This window comes from Sminthopsis crassicaudata, chromosome 2 (assembly GCF_048593235.1).
Source record: "Sminthopsis crassicaudata isolate SCR6 chromosome 2, ASM4859323v1, whole genome shotgun sequence".
Classification (NCBI taxonomy): Eukaryota; Metazoa; Chordata; class Mammalia; order Dasyuromorphia; family Dasyuridae; genus Sminthopsis; species Sminthopsis crassicaudata.
In genome coordinates, this window is record NC_133618.1 from 376,958,793 (window position 1) to 376,974,269 (window position 15,477).

Below are 15,477 nucleotides of genomic sequence, written 5' to 3' on the forward strand. Positions count from 1 at the left end.
GAAAGCAAAAAACTGGGAAAACATTTTTACATCCAAAGGCTCTGATAAAGGCTTCATTTCTAAAATATATAGAGAAATGACTCAAATTTATAAGAATTCAAGCCATTCTCCAACTTTATCTGATAAATGGTCAAAAGATATGAACAGACAATTTTCAGATGAAATGAAACAATTTCTGGTCATATGAAAAAGTGTTCTAATTCACTATTGATCAGAGAAATGCAGATTGAGACAACTCTAATGTACCACTACATACCTCTCAGATTGTCTAAGATGACAGGAAAAAATAACGAATGTTGGAGGGGATGTGGAAAAACTGGAACACTCTTACATTGTTTGTGGAGTTGTGAATGGATCCAGCCATTCTGGAGAGCAGTTTGGAGATATGACCAAAGGGCTATCAAAAGATGCATACCCTTTGATCTAGCAGTGTTTCTGCTGGACTTATATCCCAAAGAGATCTTAAAGGAGGGAAAAGGGACCTGTATGTCCAAGAATGTTTGTAGCAGCCCTTTTTGTGGTGGCTAGAAACTGGAAAATGAATAGATACTCATCAATTAGAGAATGGTTGGGTAAATTGTGGTATATGAATGTTATAGAATATTATTGTTCTGTAAGAAATGACCAACAGGATGAATACAGAGAAGCCTGGAGAGACTTACATGATCTGATACTAAGTGAAGTGAGTAGAGCCAGGAGATCATTATATACGGCAACAGCAAGACTATGCAATGATTAATTCTGATAGACATGACTCTTTTCAACAATGAGATGACTCAGGACAGTTCCAATGATCTTATGATGAAGAGAGCCATCTACACCTAGAGAAAGGACTGTGGGAACTAAATATGGATTACATATAGCATTTTCACTCTTTTTGTTGTTTGCTTGATTTTATTTCTTTTTTCATATTTTTTTCCTTTTTGATCTGGTTTTTCTTGTGCAGCAAAATAATTATATAAATATGTATGCATATGTTGGATTTAACATATATTTTTACCATGTTTAACATAGATTACTTGCCATATAGGAGAGGGGGTGGGGGGAAAGGAGGGAAAAATTGGAACACAAGACTTTTCAAGGGTCAATGTTGAAAAATTGTCCATGTATATGTTTTGAAAATAAAAGGCTTTAATAAAAAACAAACACAGACCAAAAAAAAAAAAAAAGCCCTCAAAAAATTTGTAAAAAACCCTACTAGAAAATTAGAAGAAATTGATTTTTTCTAATATTAGAAATTCATTTTATTTGGACTTCCCCAAAACTTTCAAGGCCATACAAGCTATTGAAGAATCTTCTGAATGTACCTGGTTGAATAGGAAACTTCAGTATCTTAGGATCAAACAAACTACTCTTTGACCCAGTAATAGTACTATTAGGCCTATAATCTAAAGATAACAAGGAAAGAGAGAAAAGATATATCTGAGAATATTTATAGCAATTCTTTTTGGCAAATAAATGGAAGCTGAAAAGGTATTCATTATTTGGGAAATGGCTGAACAAGTTATGGTATATAAATGTATTATTTTGTACATTATTGTACTGTGAGAAAGTATGGAGATGGTTTCAGAGAAAGTTGGGAAAATTTGTAGGAACTGATGTAGAGTGAAATGAGCAGTACCAGGAGAATAATTTCTACAATAACAATATTGTGAAAATAATCTTCTTTGTAAGGCTTAGTAACTGATTAATGAAATAACCAATTATGACTCCAGAAATCTCATGAAGAAATATGCTATTCACTTCCTCATTGAGAGGAAATGGGTTTTTAGGAATTTATTTTTGTTTAACTAAAAAGGTTATTAAGAAGACTTTATTTATTTATTTATTTATTGCTTTCTAAATTAATGAAAGAAAATATGGAAATGAGATTGTAGATCTGAAAATAAAATTAAATTTAATATTAGGATCAGAAGACTTAAGGGTTGAAAGGTATTTTGAGATCTAAGAGGTTTTTTTTGTTTGTTTGTTTTACAATTTTGTATCATGGCCCCTTTGGCAGTCTGGCTGGAACCCATGAACTGCTTCTCAGAGTAATATTTTTAAATGCATAAAATAAAATATATAGGATTACAAATGAAGCCAGTTATATTGACATATTTATAAGAATATTTTTAAAACCACAAGTTTGTGGACTTTCCTAGGTTAAGAATCTTTGATTTAGACCAAACCCTTGTTTTGCAAAGGAGGAAACTGAGGCTCAGAAAATTTAAGGAACTTAGCCAAAGTCATGCAAATAGCAACTCATCAAGCCAGAACTAAGCCCAGATCTTCTTTTCTCCACTACAACATATATGTCTATCATTTTAGCTTTTACAACATACTCAAGTTCTGTGAATGTCTGGTGTCATGAAAAAAACTCTTTACTTAAACACAAAAAGTATAGGTTGAAATCTTACAGGACTAAACCTCTTATCTATGTGACTTTGGATTGACTCCATTGAATCACAAAACATTATGGGAGATTTTAAAAATCATCTTGTCCAACTCCTTCATTTTCCAGATCAAAAAATGGAAATGTAAAGAGAGAAAAAGCCTTGGCTAAGGTCATAGTCTATAAATGGCACAGATGTGACATAAATCCAGCTTTTTTGACACCAAGTCACTACCCTATACTTTTCCTTAAATCCAATTTAAGCTCTTGAGTTTTCAGTTCCACATCTGTAAAATAAGAGGTTTGAACTAAAGATGATCTTTTAAAGCTCCTTACAGTTCTGATGAGATTCTATGATTCTATAATTTTTAAGTCTGTTCAATCTGTAACATTTTGTACTTCTGATTGTAAAGTCTCTTAAAGCTTCAACATTGTATAATCTGGAAAAGAGAAGAAGAGAGAACAGAAGAGAGGAGAGAAAAAGATGAGAAGGATAAGGAGAAGATAGGAAAGAAAGGATAAATGTGGGAAATATTCTTTGTAAGGAGGCAAGGGGAAGCTTGTAATTAATTTTAGACCCACAAAACCATTATTAATATTATTCTTATTAGCATTAATAATAATTATTATATATACATATATAATTCTTAAAGTTTCAAAGCACTTTGCATATTTTATCTCATTTGATCCTCACAGGACCGAAGTGCAGAATAAATTAACCCTCTAATCCTCATGGAAAACAAAGAATTTCAAATACCATGAAAACTTCCCATTAGCCACAGGCATGCTAATTCCAACTGGGGCACTTCTCAGATTATTTTCTGGCACTAGTGGGTTCTGGAGACCAGGGAATAGATGCCCTGCCCCTTTGGAAAATACATAATGAAATTAGTCGCCCATCTTCACCTGGCTCAGCCAGAATGGGACCCAAAAAACCTGTAAAACTGTCAAAGGAAAAGAAAAAGCTTTGAAGGAATGAACTTGCAGAGATTTCTTGGCATCAAGCACTGAGCTGGCGTAAGGAATGGGGATGCAGGGATCACCACAGGGGTGCATGGGGTTGCCTGGTAACCTAGCCAAGCATTCTCAGCAGCTTTGAATGGCCCAAATGGGCTTTGTCCCATGACAATCCCTGACTGTTGGTGAATGGCTCTCCCAGTGGAAACAAAGACCTGAGGCCCCAGCCAACTCCGCCAGCTCACAGATCCCTGCCTTCCCCCACTCCTTTGTTACACATTTTTCTAAACTTAAAGCCTCACCAGCTCTAAAGGAGAAATTCTTCTCCAAAGAAAATTACTTGGTTTTATTTTTAAGGATCCAAATTTCTAATGGTCAAGCCTTCCTCATCCTCATTCCCCCATAACAGCATAGCAGGGCTAGGAGTAAGCAAAACTAATTCCAAAAGTAGTTGCTACTAACTACTAAGTTGATATGAGGCAAATACCTTCACTTCTCTGGGCCTCAGTTTGCTCGTCTGTAAACTGAGAAGATTCGATTAGATGACCAGTACTAGTGTTCAATGGCCTGAAACGTATACAGAGTTAATCACTGCCTTTGTGAAAATATTTGAGGGGTGCTAAAAAGTCATCTTGCCATAGAACTTTTTGCTCGTCTACCAAGGTACCACAAATTTCACCATTAAGCACAACCTCTCTAAGAGTCCCCTATTAAAATGCAAACTTGAAAAAGAATCACTCTGTGAAAACAGAGGATTTTATACTTAGATTTAGAAGAGTTGGGGCAAGAAAGAGAGAAAGGCAGGAAAAGGATTGTTATTAAACCTGAAGAAATGTCCTGAGGATGGTTATCTGGGGGAGGAATGGAGAAACATTGCATGTGAAGAGCCATGAGGTCAGCCACCAACTACAAGGTAAGTCAGATGTGTAGGGTAAAGAAAACAAAAATAAAAGCCCCTCTTTCTTTCACAGTCTGACAGGAGGAGCCTGATTGCTAATTTCCTTGGACCCAAACACTTCCTCACTCTCTTTCAGATCATGAGGAATGGAGCCACACTTCTATACAATCCCAATTGAGGGTCCTCAGATCTCAAGTCTGTTGCCTAATGATAGTTGTAGTCTCACTCCAAAGGTGTGAGTGGTAAAATCTCAAAAAAAAAAAAAAAAAGTATTTAAAGTACACTTTTAAGTTTAATTTAAGATTAGAGATAGCAGAAGAGGTTATGTCAGGAAAAGTAGAACTGAGAATTATCAGTATTGAGATGGTAATTAAATCAATCAGAACTAATGAGATCACCAAGTTAAGTAGTATAAAGAGAGAAGAGAAGAGGGTCCAAACCAGAACCCTGTGGGACACCCATAAATAGAGAGCATGACATGGATGATGACCCAGAAAGGAAATTGAGAAGTGGTGATCTAATAGAACCAAATTAGATTATAGGAAATCTGAAAGCTTTTATATAAATATGATCAATAAAGTCAGAAACAGAAGAAATATTATTGACTAAGAAATCTTTGCAGAAAATTTCTGATAAAAGGCCTACTATTCAAGTTGATGTGAATACTAAAATCAGTTTATTCTATCCCCATTTTCAGGAAATACTAAAATGCTCATCCTGTGAACTTAGTTTCCCAGACTGTGTTTTATTACCACAGTTAAAGCAACCATATATAATATGCCCAGATAGCCTTGAAAGGCATCTTTAAGATACCTCTAGGATATCTATGGTGGGAACTCCCCACAATGTTTTATTAAGTCCTGAGGGGAACCAAGTTTTCCTAGAATATCTTTAAGATAATTACAATATCTGAAAATACATCCTTTATCTCCCCAACTCTTTCCTCGTACTTCCCTATACCCTGACAAGTTCCCAAGGTTATATTTTCCCTATAAAAGATGTGCTTATAATGAAGATTTCTGCTAAGCCCTTTTCAGGACAAAATCCACTATGAGGTCTTCTCTCCCTCCTCATAATTCTGGTTAGTCTGCTAAACTCCTTTATGGATTTAATCTGCTAGTCAATGACACACTCATACCTCATACCATATTCCTTTAATGGCTTCTTCTAAACCCTTTTCCTCACTAACCCTAATATTCTCCCAAACTCAAGATTTCTGACTCCTCATCCTGTTATTCTTTTTTCTACACTGTAAAAGAGCAGGAAAAATTCAGAAAATAGATTATTTGATCAGAAAATATCCTTTCCAACATCCTGAATGTCTAGCCTTGTGGCTTCCTGAACATTTGCAGGGATGGGGAATTTCTGAGGCAATCCATTCTATTTTTGAGCAACTCTGAATTAATAGGCTATCCTATGCAATTTAGTAGTTAGGTAATTATATACTGTCTGGTATTGTTTGCTATTGTTTCAGAGTATTAACCTTGTCTCCAGATTTATAATGAATTCCTTAAACATTGTTCAGCACAAGGATGGGCATTGTAAGTATTGAGTATGATGACTGACTGAGGAGGTGGGGTGTAGAGCGAATGAGCAAAGGCATGAGAGTGTGGGTAACACACAGACACACACACACACAGACACACACACACACACACACACAGACACACACACACACCCCAACGGTATCAATTATGCAGCTGTGTTTATGCAGATGCTGGAGGAGCTGTTTAGGACAGTCAGCAAAAGGGGAAGAGATTTCTGAGAAGTCATATAATACATCCCCCTGCCTTCAGGCAGGCACAGAATCAAACTATCCTAGTCCAATCTCAATTATTTAATTAGTTTCGCTATCTCTAGTCTCTCCTTCCCTGTCCCACAACTCCCATTTATCTTTTACACAGCTACCAAAATAAAATAATACTTTGCAGATCTGAACATTCAATTCAACATTTATCAAATATCTATAATTTATAAAACCTTATACTAAATGCTGGAGGCAGAAATAGAAATGAGATAGTCTATTCCTTCAAGAAAGTTTTTATTCTACTAGGGGACACAACAAGTATTCAGAGAAACAAATACAAAGTATATTGAAAGGGAGAAGATCCCCTAGAGATTGGGGAAGGAAGAATCAGGGGAAGCTTCACAGAGTTGAAATCTATGCTAAACCTTGAAGGAAGATAAGAATTTGCAAGATAGAAATGGCAAGCAGTCCTTTTAGGCATGGCTTGTTTGGAGATATGGAAGTGGAGGGGTAGCCAGTTGAGTTTGGGGGACAGATAATGGTTGTTTAACGGGAGCATAGAGCATCTAAAAGGAAGTGGGAAAAAGAAGGGATGTGAGGGTAGGCAAAAAAATGTCATAAAGAAAGATTGGGAGTCAGATTCCAAACAATCAAAGATACCAGCTTAAGGAGCTAGGGTTTTATCCAAAGGTTATGGGAGAATTCCTGAAGTGTTTCAAAAAAGGAAATAACATTTTCTGTTCTTCAGGAAGATTATTTGGCCAATTGTATGGAAGGTAGATGGTAGAGGAGAAAGACCAAAAGAGGAAGTTATTACAATAGTCCAGGTGAAAAGCTATAATACCTAAATTAGGGGAGTGGCTAAGTAGAAAAAAGGAGATAAAAATGAGAAATTCCAAGGGAGAGGAATCAATAAGGCTTGGGCATTGAATGTGATACATGATTAAGAAAGAAAAGTCATGGATCATTCAATCTACCAATTGAGTAACTAACTACGCTGTGTCAAGCACTGTTCTGGACACTAGATCAGTATGAGGTTACAAATTATTGATGATTGGAAAGATATTGGTTTTGGGGCAGCTAGGTGACTCAGTGGATCCAGCCTTGAATTCAGGAGGACCTGAGTTCAAATCTGGTCTCAGACACTTAACACTTCCTAGCTGTGTGACCCTGGGCAAGTCACTTAATCCCAGCCTCAGGAAAAAAAAAGAATAGGGAAAGATATTGGTTTCCCTTATCCCATATAGAAAGAAGAAAGCTTGGAGAAGGGGGAAGGGATTCAGGAGGTAAAGGTATATCGTGAATGCTGAACCTGAGATGCCAATACAGATATGGATGTTCAAGTGCAATGGGAGATAAAAGATTGAAGTTCAGGAGTATAATTAGAGCAAGTTCTACAAATCATGAGAATATACTACATCCAGATGATCACTGAATTCATGGAAACTTATGAGATCACCTAGAACAGAAAACGGATGGACACTGGATAGATCCTCTAGCTTCTACTTGTGGCCCTAAACACTCCTGGACACTCGAGAACCAAATTAAAATGCACCTGGCACAAATAAGAATGCAATAAAACAAGTAATATTACATTAAAAAATCTAAACCAATATGTAGGTCATTAGGATTCTTAGGTACATATTAATGACCCCTGTTTCTATTTGACTTTGATATTAATGACCTAGAGAGTCAGAGAGAAGGAAAACAGGACCAAGACAAAGACTTCGGGGATACCCAAGTTTTTTAGGTGGGATATTTATGATAATCCAGGACAGGCTCCTAGAAAGGAATATTAGACAAAGAATGAACCAGGATAACAAAGAATTAAAAATGGAAAGGATATCCATCCATTAAGGAATGGATGAACAAGTTGTGTATATGATTGTGTGGAATACTACTGTGTTATAAGAAATGACAAGGAGGATAATTTCAGAAAAACCTGGGAAGATTTATATGAATTGGTGCAAAACAAAGCAAATAGAACCAGGAGAACATTGTACCCTAACAGCAATATTGTACCATGATCAGCTATAAAATCACAGCTACTCTCAGTGATCCTGATCAATTCCAAGAGTCATGATGGAAAACACTATCCACCCTCCAGAGAAAGAACTGATGGAATCTGAATGAAAATTGAAGCATACATTTTTGACTTTCTTTATTTTTCTTGCCTTTTTTTTTTGGAGTATAGTTATTGTAGAAATATATTCTGCATGATTTATTATTTCTAGCATACAATAGAAACTCCTGTTTGGCACATAAAGCTTTTTCTAATAGTGTTCTTCATACACCTTACTTCCCTCCATGCACTCACTTTAAGATTCAATTATTCCCCAAAAATGGCACTCCTATCTCTGGACCCCTATACCTAGACTCATCTCCTACCTCACCTTCTTTTCCCTGTCTTCCTTCAAAATGACACTCAGATCTCATCATCTGCAAAAGGTCTTGCCCTGTCCTAATTGTTAGTGTCTTCATCTTTCAGAGTACTTTCCATCTACTCTATACAGATCTTATACATACCTAGTTATTTCCAAATTGTTTCCCCTATTAAAATGTATGGTCCTTTGAGGTGAGGCATATATAGCCCCTGCTATTGAGGAAGACTGAAGCTGATAGGTAGATTGAGCTTGGGAGTTATGAAGAACAGTAGGACTAAAATCTATTGAGTGTCCACCTTGAGTCTGGTACAATTTAGTGAGCCCTTGGGGAGGTAGGGACACCCAGACTATCTTCCAAGGAGTGAACTGGCCCAGATCAGAAAAAGGTCAGTATTGAGTTCAAGCCCCTGGGACTATTATACTTCCAGCCCCTTTGAGATGGGAATAATAATAATAATAATAATAATAACAATAATAAATCAATCAATAAATGAATGAATGAATAACTAAATCGATAAATAAATGTATGAATAAACAGATGAATAAATGAGTAAATAAATCAGTAGATAATTGAATAAATGAATAAATAAATGAGTGAAAGCAAACAAACAAAAAACCATTTCCTCATTATTACCTTTCTCCTTTCCTCACCTTTTGTACCTATATGCCTCTGGATATAATTTCTTTTGATCTGTCCTTCCTCACTTAAGACAACAACATATTGCATCCCTACTGATTTGTGGCCTTGTATATTATTATTCTAGCCTGAGTCTCTTTATGGGGTTGTAAAAGAGATTGTTACTAAAGCAAAAAGCTAAGGAATTTAAAGTAATTTTTCCCCCTGTCAGATCCAGTTAATTTAGCACAAGGGAAAAAATCTCTATCCAAGGATCACAAATTGACCCTAACCCTGGCCATAGAACAAATCCTAACCCAATCCCCATCTCCAAGACAGGCCTATTGCCTAATGATTCCATCTTTCTCCTCTTTTTTATCTTAAGGCATCAAAATTAACCACCCTTTCCCACAATTATAAGTAAGTATATTTCAGAGGTGATGCTAAGCATAGAACACAAGCCCTCATAGTTGCTTCCTGGTATTAACACAGGAGACTCATGACCAATTCTCCCTCATATAAGGCTCTCCAGTCATAAAAAACAGGACAAACAGCTCCTACAGGCATCCTCTGGAGTCTTGCCTGGACAGTTTGGAAAAGGTCTAGAAATGCCTGTGGGAGGAATTATGTACAAGTGCTAAGCCTAATTAGCACAAAGCACTGCCAGCTATTTAAAGGGATGATTGTCTTAATCAGCTGGAAAAGACCTTCATTTGTACCGGGCACAATTTATAGGCCTAATTAGCATAGCCATGAACTCTTTGGTCCTGGTCCTTTGGAGAAAATGACTCAGTTCTCAATTCTTAATCTTTGGATTAGTGAAGTCAACATATGAATTGGGCTCAAGTGTTCACAGGCAAAACACCCTACAACTGAAGTCAGTGGCCTTGGTAATATTAGTATCTTATGCTTCCTTAGGTCTTAGTTATTCTCCAGGGGTCCATTCATCTTTACTTGGCCCAGACAGGGTGCTAATGATAGAAGCCAACATTCTGGGTCTAATCCTGTCTAAGAAGCTTTGCTCTCTCTCCATGAACATAAATTTCATCCTCAATCGGACCAAATGTTAAAAGGGAGCAAGAAGAGAGATTGTAGAAGAATTAGGGTAGAGATGAATTACCCATCTCTACTACCTGGGTTAAAAATCCCTCAGAGAAGATGTCTGTTGAGTAATGTCATCTTATAATAGCTGTAACACACATTATTGATTTTCCAAGTTTGTTCAAGACAATTCTATTAGGTAACTCTTGAAAGCATCACCATCCCACAAAACTATCCCAGAGAACCTCAGGACTAGAAATGACCTCAGTGGGCAACTAGCCATAAGCTTCCTTGAAGAATCATTATCCCCTCTTTAATATTCCCAACAGGTGATTCTTAACTTAAAGACTACTACTCACTACTCACTACTTAAAGACATCCAACTTTAAACAACTCTGATTATTGAACATTTTCTGTATCTCAAGCAAAAATTTGCTTTCTTTTCATTTCTCCTGTTGCTTTTATGTTCTGTCCTTTGGGGACAAGAAAAGAAAATTACATCTCTCTTCTAATGATATACCTTTGGATACTTGAAAACAACTCTCATATCCCTCACTCTGGTTCCTAACAAATCTTCTTTTTATTAGGTTGCACATCCTCGGTTCCCTTATTTTTTTTTTAATAACATTCTCTACGCTTTGCATAATTCTGGTCACTCCTCTCTGCATGAGTTCCAATTTGTTAGTATCCTTTCTAAAATAGAATAATAAAATGAAAAAATAGAACAATATTCCATTCTGTTATACTCAGTATGCCACATGTGCTCTGACCACAGCAGAGCAGAGGAGTTTTATCACTTCTCTTGTTTTGAATCTATAATGTCCAGGTTAGTTCTCTGGAGGATCTCGGGACTAGCCTAGAACTTAATGCAGGAGTGCAGGAGGCAGGAGAGCCACCAGGAGATGGTCAAAGATGGAATATCTCATTTCCAGTCTTCTCAGCCCTTATATACCTCAGTGTGATTACATCATTACAGTACACTATGTATGTGTGAATTAGAGAACCATTACATCACCATGCTAAGTATGAACTAGAGAACCATTATCTCATCAACCACACTGAGTAAACATCCTGCTGTAAGTATCTTTGCTTCAAGTATACTTTTCTCAGAGTTCCCCAATATCTTCGGTCCTCTACATGAATCCATTTTACAGATTAAAAACCAAACAAACTCAGAGATAACAAAGTTCTCAAGTGGTGCTTACTGATTATCACACCTGAGTATTAACCCCCATTCTAAGTCCAGTACTTCCCTCTAGTATACCTGTTTCCTCTACAGCATTAGAATCAAACATTAAATCTTGACTACTGGAGTTCTGAACCAGATTAAAATAAAATACTTAAAAATTAATAAAAATATAATAAAACATAAGTAATGCTAATGTGTGGTTTTCTAAGTCAATAATGCCTCTGGTAGAAATCTTTATGCACAATTTAGTGGTTCCAATCTCAATTTGAGTTCAATACCACTGCTCAACAGAAAGTAGGTATCTGAACACATTCCTTAATTCCTTCTCTAGCATTAACAAACCTTGCAGATAAGCTCATGTCTACAGGCCTGGAGGCAATAATTATTTCCAGAGAGGCAGTCATCCCACCAGTTCTCAGTTATATACCAGAGAGTTTCCCCTGAGGAAGGTGTCTATCAGGGAAATGGCCTTAAGCAAGCCTCAAACAACACATGGAACCAAACTGGAAGGACCTTAGAATCAGATGAAGCACTCTGCTTAAATGAAGTTTTCTCAAAAAGTCTATGAGATGGAATAGGCCAGACCTCAGGAATTCATCTAATTATATATATTGTTTAGATATTAAGTTGAATAATTAAAATCAATTATTTATAGATATATTATCAATGATCGATAGACATAAATATTTATTATTACTATAACCTCAACAGACTATGAGTTTATACTTCCCCTACACACACACCACTTGTAAACATGTTGTCACATGTTCCCTAATCCCAGAGGTCTGCAGGGCTGGAAGGTTGGGCCTTAGGCCCAGGTTTCAAGAAGTCACATGATCTCTAGGTATAGAGGTTTCTAGGAGAACTTAGGTCTAAGCTTCAGGAAGTGGCAGGAAGTGCCATGGCCCAGGAACCAGACATCATTGATCATTGGTCAATAATGGTTACTTCCTTTTTAGAGCATCCAATGAAAAAGCTTGGGTCTTTTGCTATTTAACCAGCTTTACTATTTCTGGCTTAAGCACATATTGGAAGCTGAGATGTCTCCCAGGTGTGCTTGGGCCCCTCCCTACAGGGACCAAATAAATGCTTTCTCTATGTATCTGAAGATGTCTCTGATCAATTTGGATAAGGAGAGCTGGCACCTGTCCCACACATGCTTTACAACCACAAGCCTGGAAGAGGCCTCAAAAGGATATCCATTCATGTTATTTCCTTTCCTCTTTGAGGAAACTGAAGCCAAGAGAGATGAAATTATTTTGCCAAAATCACAATGCCAAAAGTAGACCAGCACCTAAGTCTTCTGACTCCTATCATATAATGGAAAATGTCAGAGCCAGAAGATCTCACAGATAATAGTTCAATCCTTTCACTTTAAAGAAAAAAGAAGGGGAAAAACATTTAAAAATTGTAAAAGAAAGAAAAAAAGAAAAAGGAAAGTGAGATTTGGAAATATGGTATGATTTGTCCAAGATCACAAAGATAACAACTTTCTCTCACCCAGCCTACAAATAGCACCTTGGCTTTGTATTTTGTGCTACTGAACCTTTTTTATTGGATAAAGACATAAATACAGTCATTCTACCAGTCATATTTGTTTAACTGGTGGTTATTTTTTTCTTTATTGTTGTTATAAAAGAAGACATATTGAGAAATCCTGTGCTTATTTTCTTTTAAAAACATCAATAATTTTTCTTTTTTTTTCTAAGAAGAAAGATACTATAAAATACATCAAACCGCTCCTAGATATCAAGAAAAGATCAGCCTCTGTCACTAAAACTACAGTGAAACTTGATTTTACCTGCCTCATCTTCAGCAAAGGAAATGATGTACTGATAATAGTTGTTGATCATGCCTGGAAACATGCATGTCTGCCCACGCCCCATGCAGATCTCACTGTACTGCCACTGTCTGGTGGCCTGGTTCTCCCTGAGTGACATCAAGCGCCTAAAGAGGAAAAGCAAATGGCATTAATACTAGTCACTGATGGCACAGTCTGGAACAGAGTAAAAGGCGCTAACTAGGCGTGGAACCCAAATCTATGTGACATCAACTCTTGATTGCCTCAAAGACAAATTACTTGCCCAGGTCACACAGCTAGTGTCTGAGGCCAGATTTACACACAGGTCCTCCTGACTACACCATCTGACTGACCCCAAGGTGATGTTTCTAAAGCTTAGATGTGACCATGTCATTTCCCCAATCCCTGATCCCCAATAGCTCCCCATTACATAACATAAATGCCTCTGTTGGACATTTAAAAATCTCCACAACCTGGCCCCCTCCTACTATCCAATCATGGATCTCTAGGTGGGATTGGCAGAGAAAACCTGAAGTACTGAAAAGATTACTCCCTGAAGCAAACAAGGAAGGATATGGTGGGGATCAGCTCAAGTTTACAGGCCTACCCCTTGTGGAGATCTTGGGTAACCCCACCTTACTGTATCTAAACAGTAAACAAGTTATATCAAACAATTTTGCCCATAAATCTTCCCATAGCTTACACCATCTTTGCCAAATCCCTTTTGGTTAGCCTGGTGTCTATTTTACATCTTCATTTTGTCTATAATCTCTTCTCCTAAATAAATATCCCTTTTGGCAAAGAGAATGGCCATTGTGAATTTGTAACGAGTTTATTTCAAACTAGGAATTGCTACCTTGAACTCATCTAAGGCTTTATTTTTCTTCACACACTCTAGTAACTCTGGCCTAGATAAGTCCCTTAAAGAGATACTCCATCACTACTTGCATACCTTCTCAATGGCTATCTTCCATAACTGCAAGGATTTCCCTCCAGGGTTCCTAGTCTTCCTTCAAGACTAAATGCAAGTCTCCCCTGCTATAGTTGGTTAGTATCTTCTTCTCTCAGATTATCATCTATCTACTCTGTATACATATTGTATGCACATGTTGTCTCCCCTTATTTTGTAAGCTGCTAAAGGACATGAGTCCTTTTTTTTACTTTTCTTTGTATCCCAGAATTTAGCACACTGAATTAGCATTTAATAAATGCTTGTTAGGGGGCAGCTAAGTGGCACAGTGGATAGAGCACCAGCCCTGAATTCAGGAGGACCGGAGTTCAAATCTGGTCTCAGACACTTAACACTTCCTAGCTGTGTGACCCTGGGCAAGTCACTTAACCCCAGCCTCAGAAAAAACAAACAAATAAATAAATAAATAAAATTTAAAAATAAATGCTTGTTGACTATTTCCTTAGGGTAAAGCAAGGGCTAATAGAAATTGAGTCAAAGAATCTCTTCTTTCACCTTGTCAAAAAAATATAAATGAATGAATGAAATCTGGGAGGGGAAGATCCTCAGGGTTTCTAGTCAAAGCAGAAATGATTGCTATTTACATTCTATCTGAGTCAATCAGGACCTAAACAATGACCAAATAGAGCTTGGCCTCCTAGGACTTACTGGGGGCCAATTAGAATCAAATTGCTTTTGGTTTTAAGGTCCATTTAAGACTTTAGCTTAAAACAGCCACAGTCTCCCACCGCATCCATGGCCATCTCCTGATCAATTGATCAATTGAATCAATTGCATCAATTGATCCTGATCTATATCTTGCCACTGGACCCAGATTGCTTTGGAGGGGAAAGTGAGGTAAGTGAATTTGAACAGCCCTCCCTCACTTAAATCCAATTCACCTGCTTGTCATGGCATCGCCTCCCCAATATCATGGTCTTCTTCAAGAAAGAAGGGCAGACAACAGGGCAAAGAACTGTGCTAGGCCCTGGAATATAAAAGCCAAAAAAAAAAAAAAAGAGCTTGTATTTATAGCTAGGTTATAGCAGTAGTTGGGAGGGCTAGGCCTGAAATCAAGAAAATCCGAGTTCAAATGTGGTTTCAGACACTTATTATTTGTATGATCATGGGCAAGTCACTTTACCGATGTTCATTTCAGCTTTCTCATATGTGAAATGGGGATAATAATCTCTGCTTCCCATGGTTGTATTGAGGATCAAATGAGATTATATTTGTAAAGCATTTAGCACAGTGACACACAGTTGGTACTATGTAAATGTTAACTATTATATATAATATACAATGTATTGTTATAATATTGTTATTATATTAGAAGGATGAAACAGAAATAAGAAACTTAGTGATAATATGAGAAGGGAAGGAGCCTTAACAACCTCAGAGATCAAAAAAAGATCAGAGGTACCATGAGAACTCAATTTTGAAGAAAGTCTCAGAATCTAGTAGGGACTGATGAGGGATGTGAGCCAGACATGGGTGACAGGCTATGCAAAGGTGGAGAGA

General features: G+C 37.0%; 1 protein-coding gene across 1 annotated transcript in view; it reads right to left on the reverse strand.

Annotated features, from left to right (window-relative positions):
• HHIPL1 (HHIP like 1) overlaps positions 1–15,477 on the reverse strand; it is an 88,936-nt gene that overhangs the window by 26,364 nt on the left and 47,095 nt on the right. Inside the window, exon 6 of the mRNA XM_074291321.1 lies at positions 13,008–13,153. Coding sequence (XP_074147422.1) covers positions 13,008–13,153 — 146 coding nt within the window. The remainder of the gene's footprint in view (positions 1–13,007; positions 13,154–15,477) is intronic.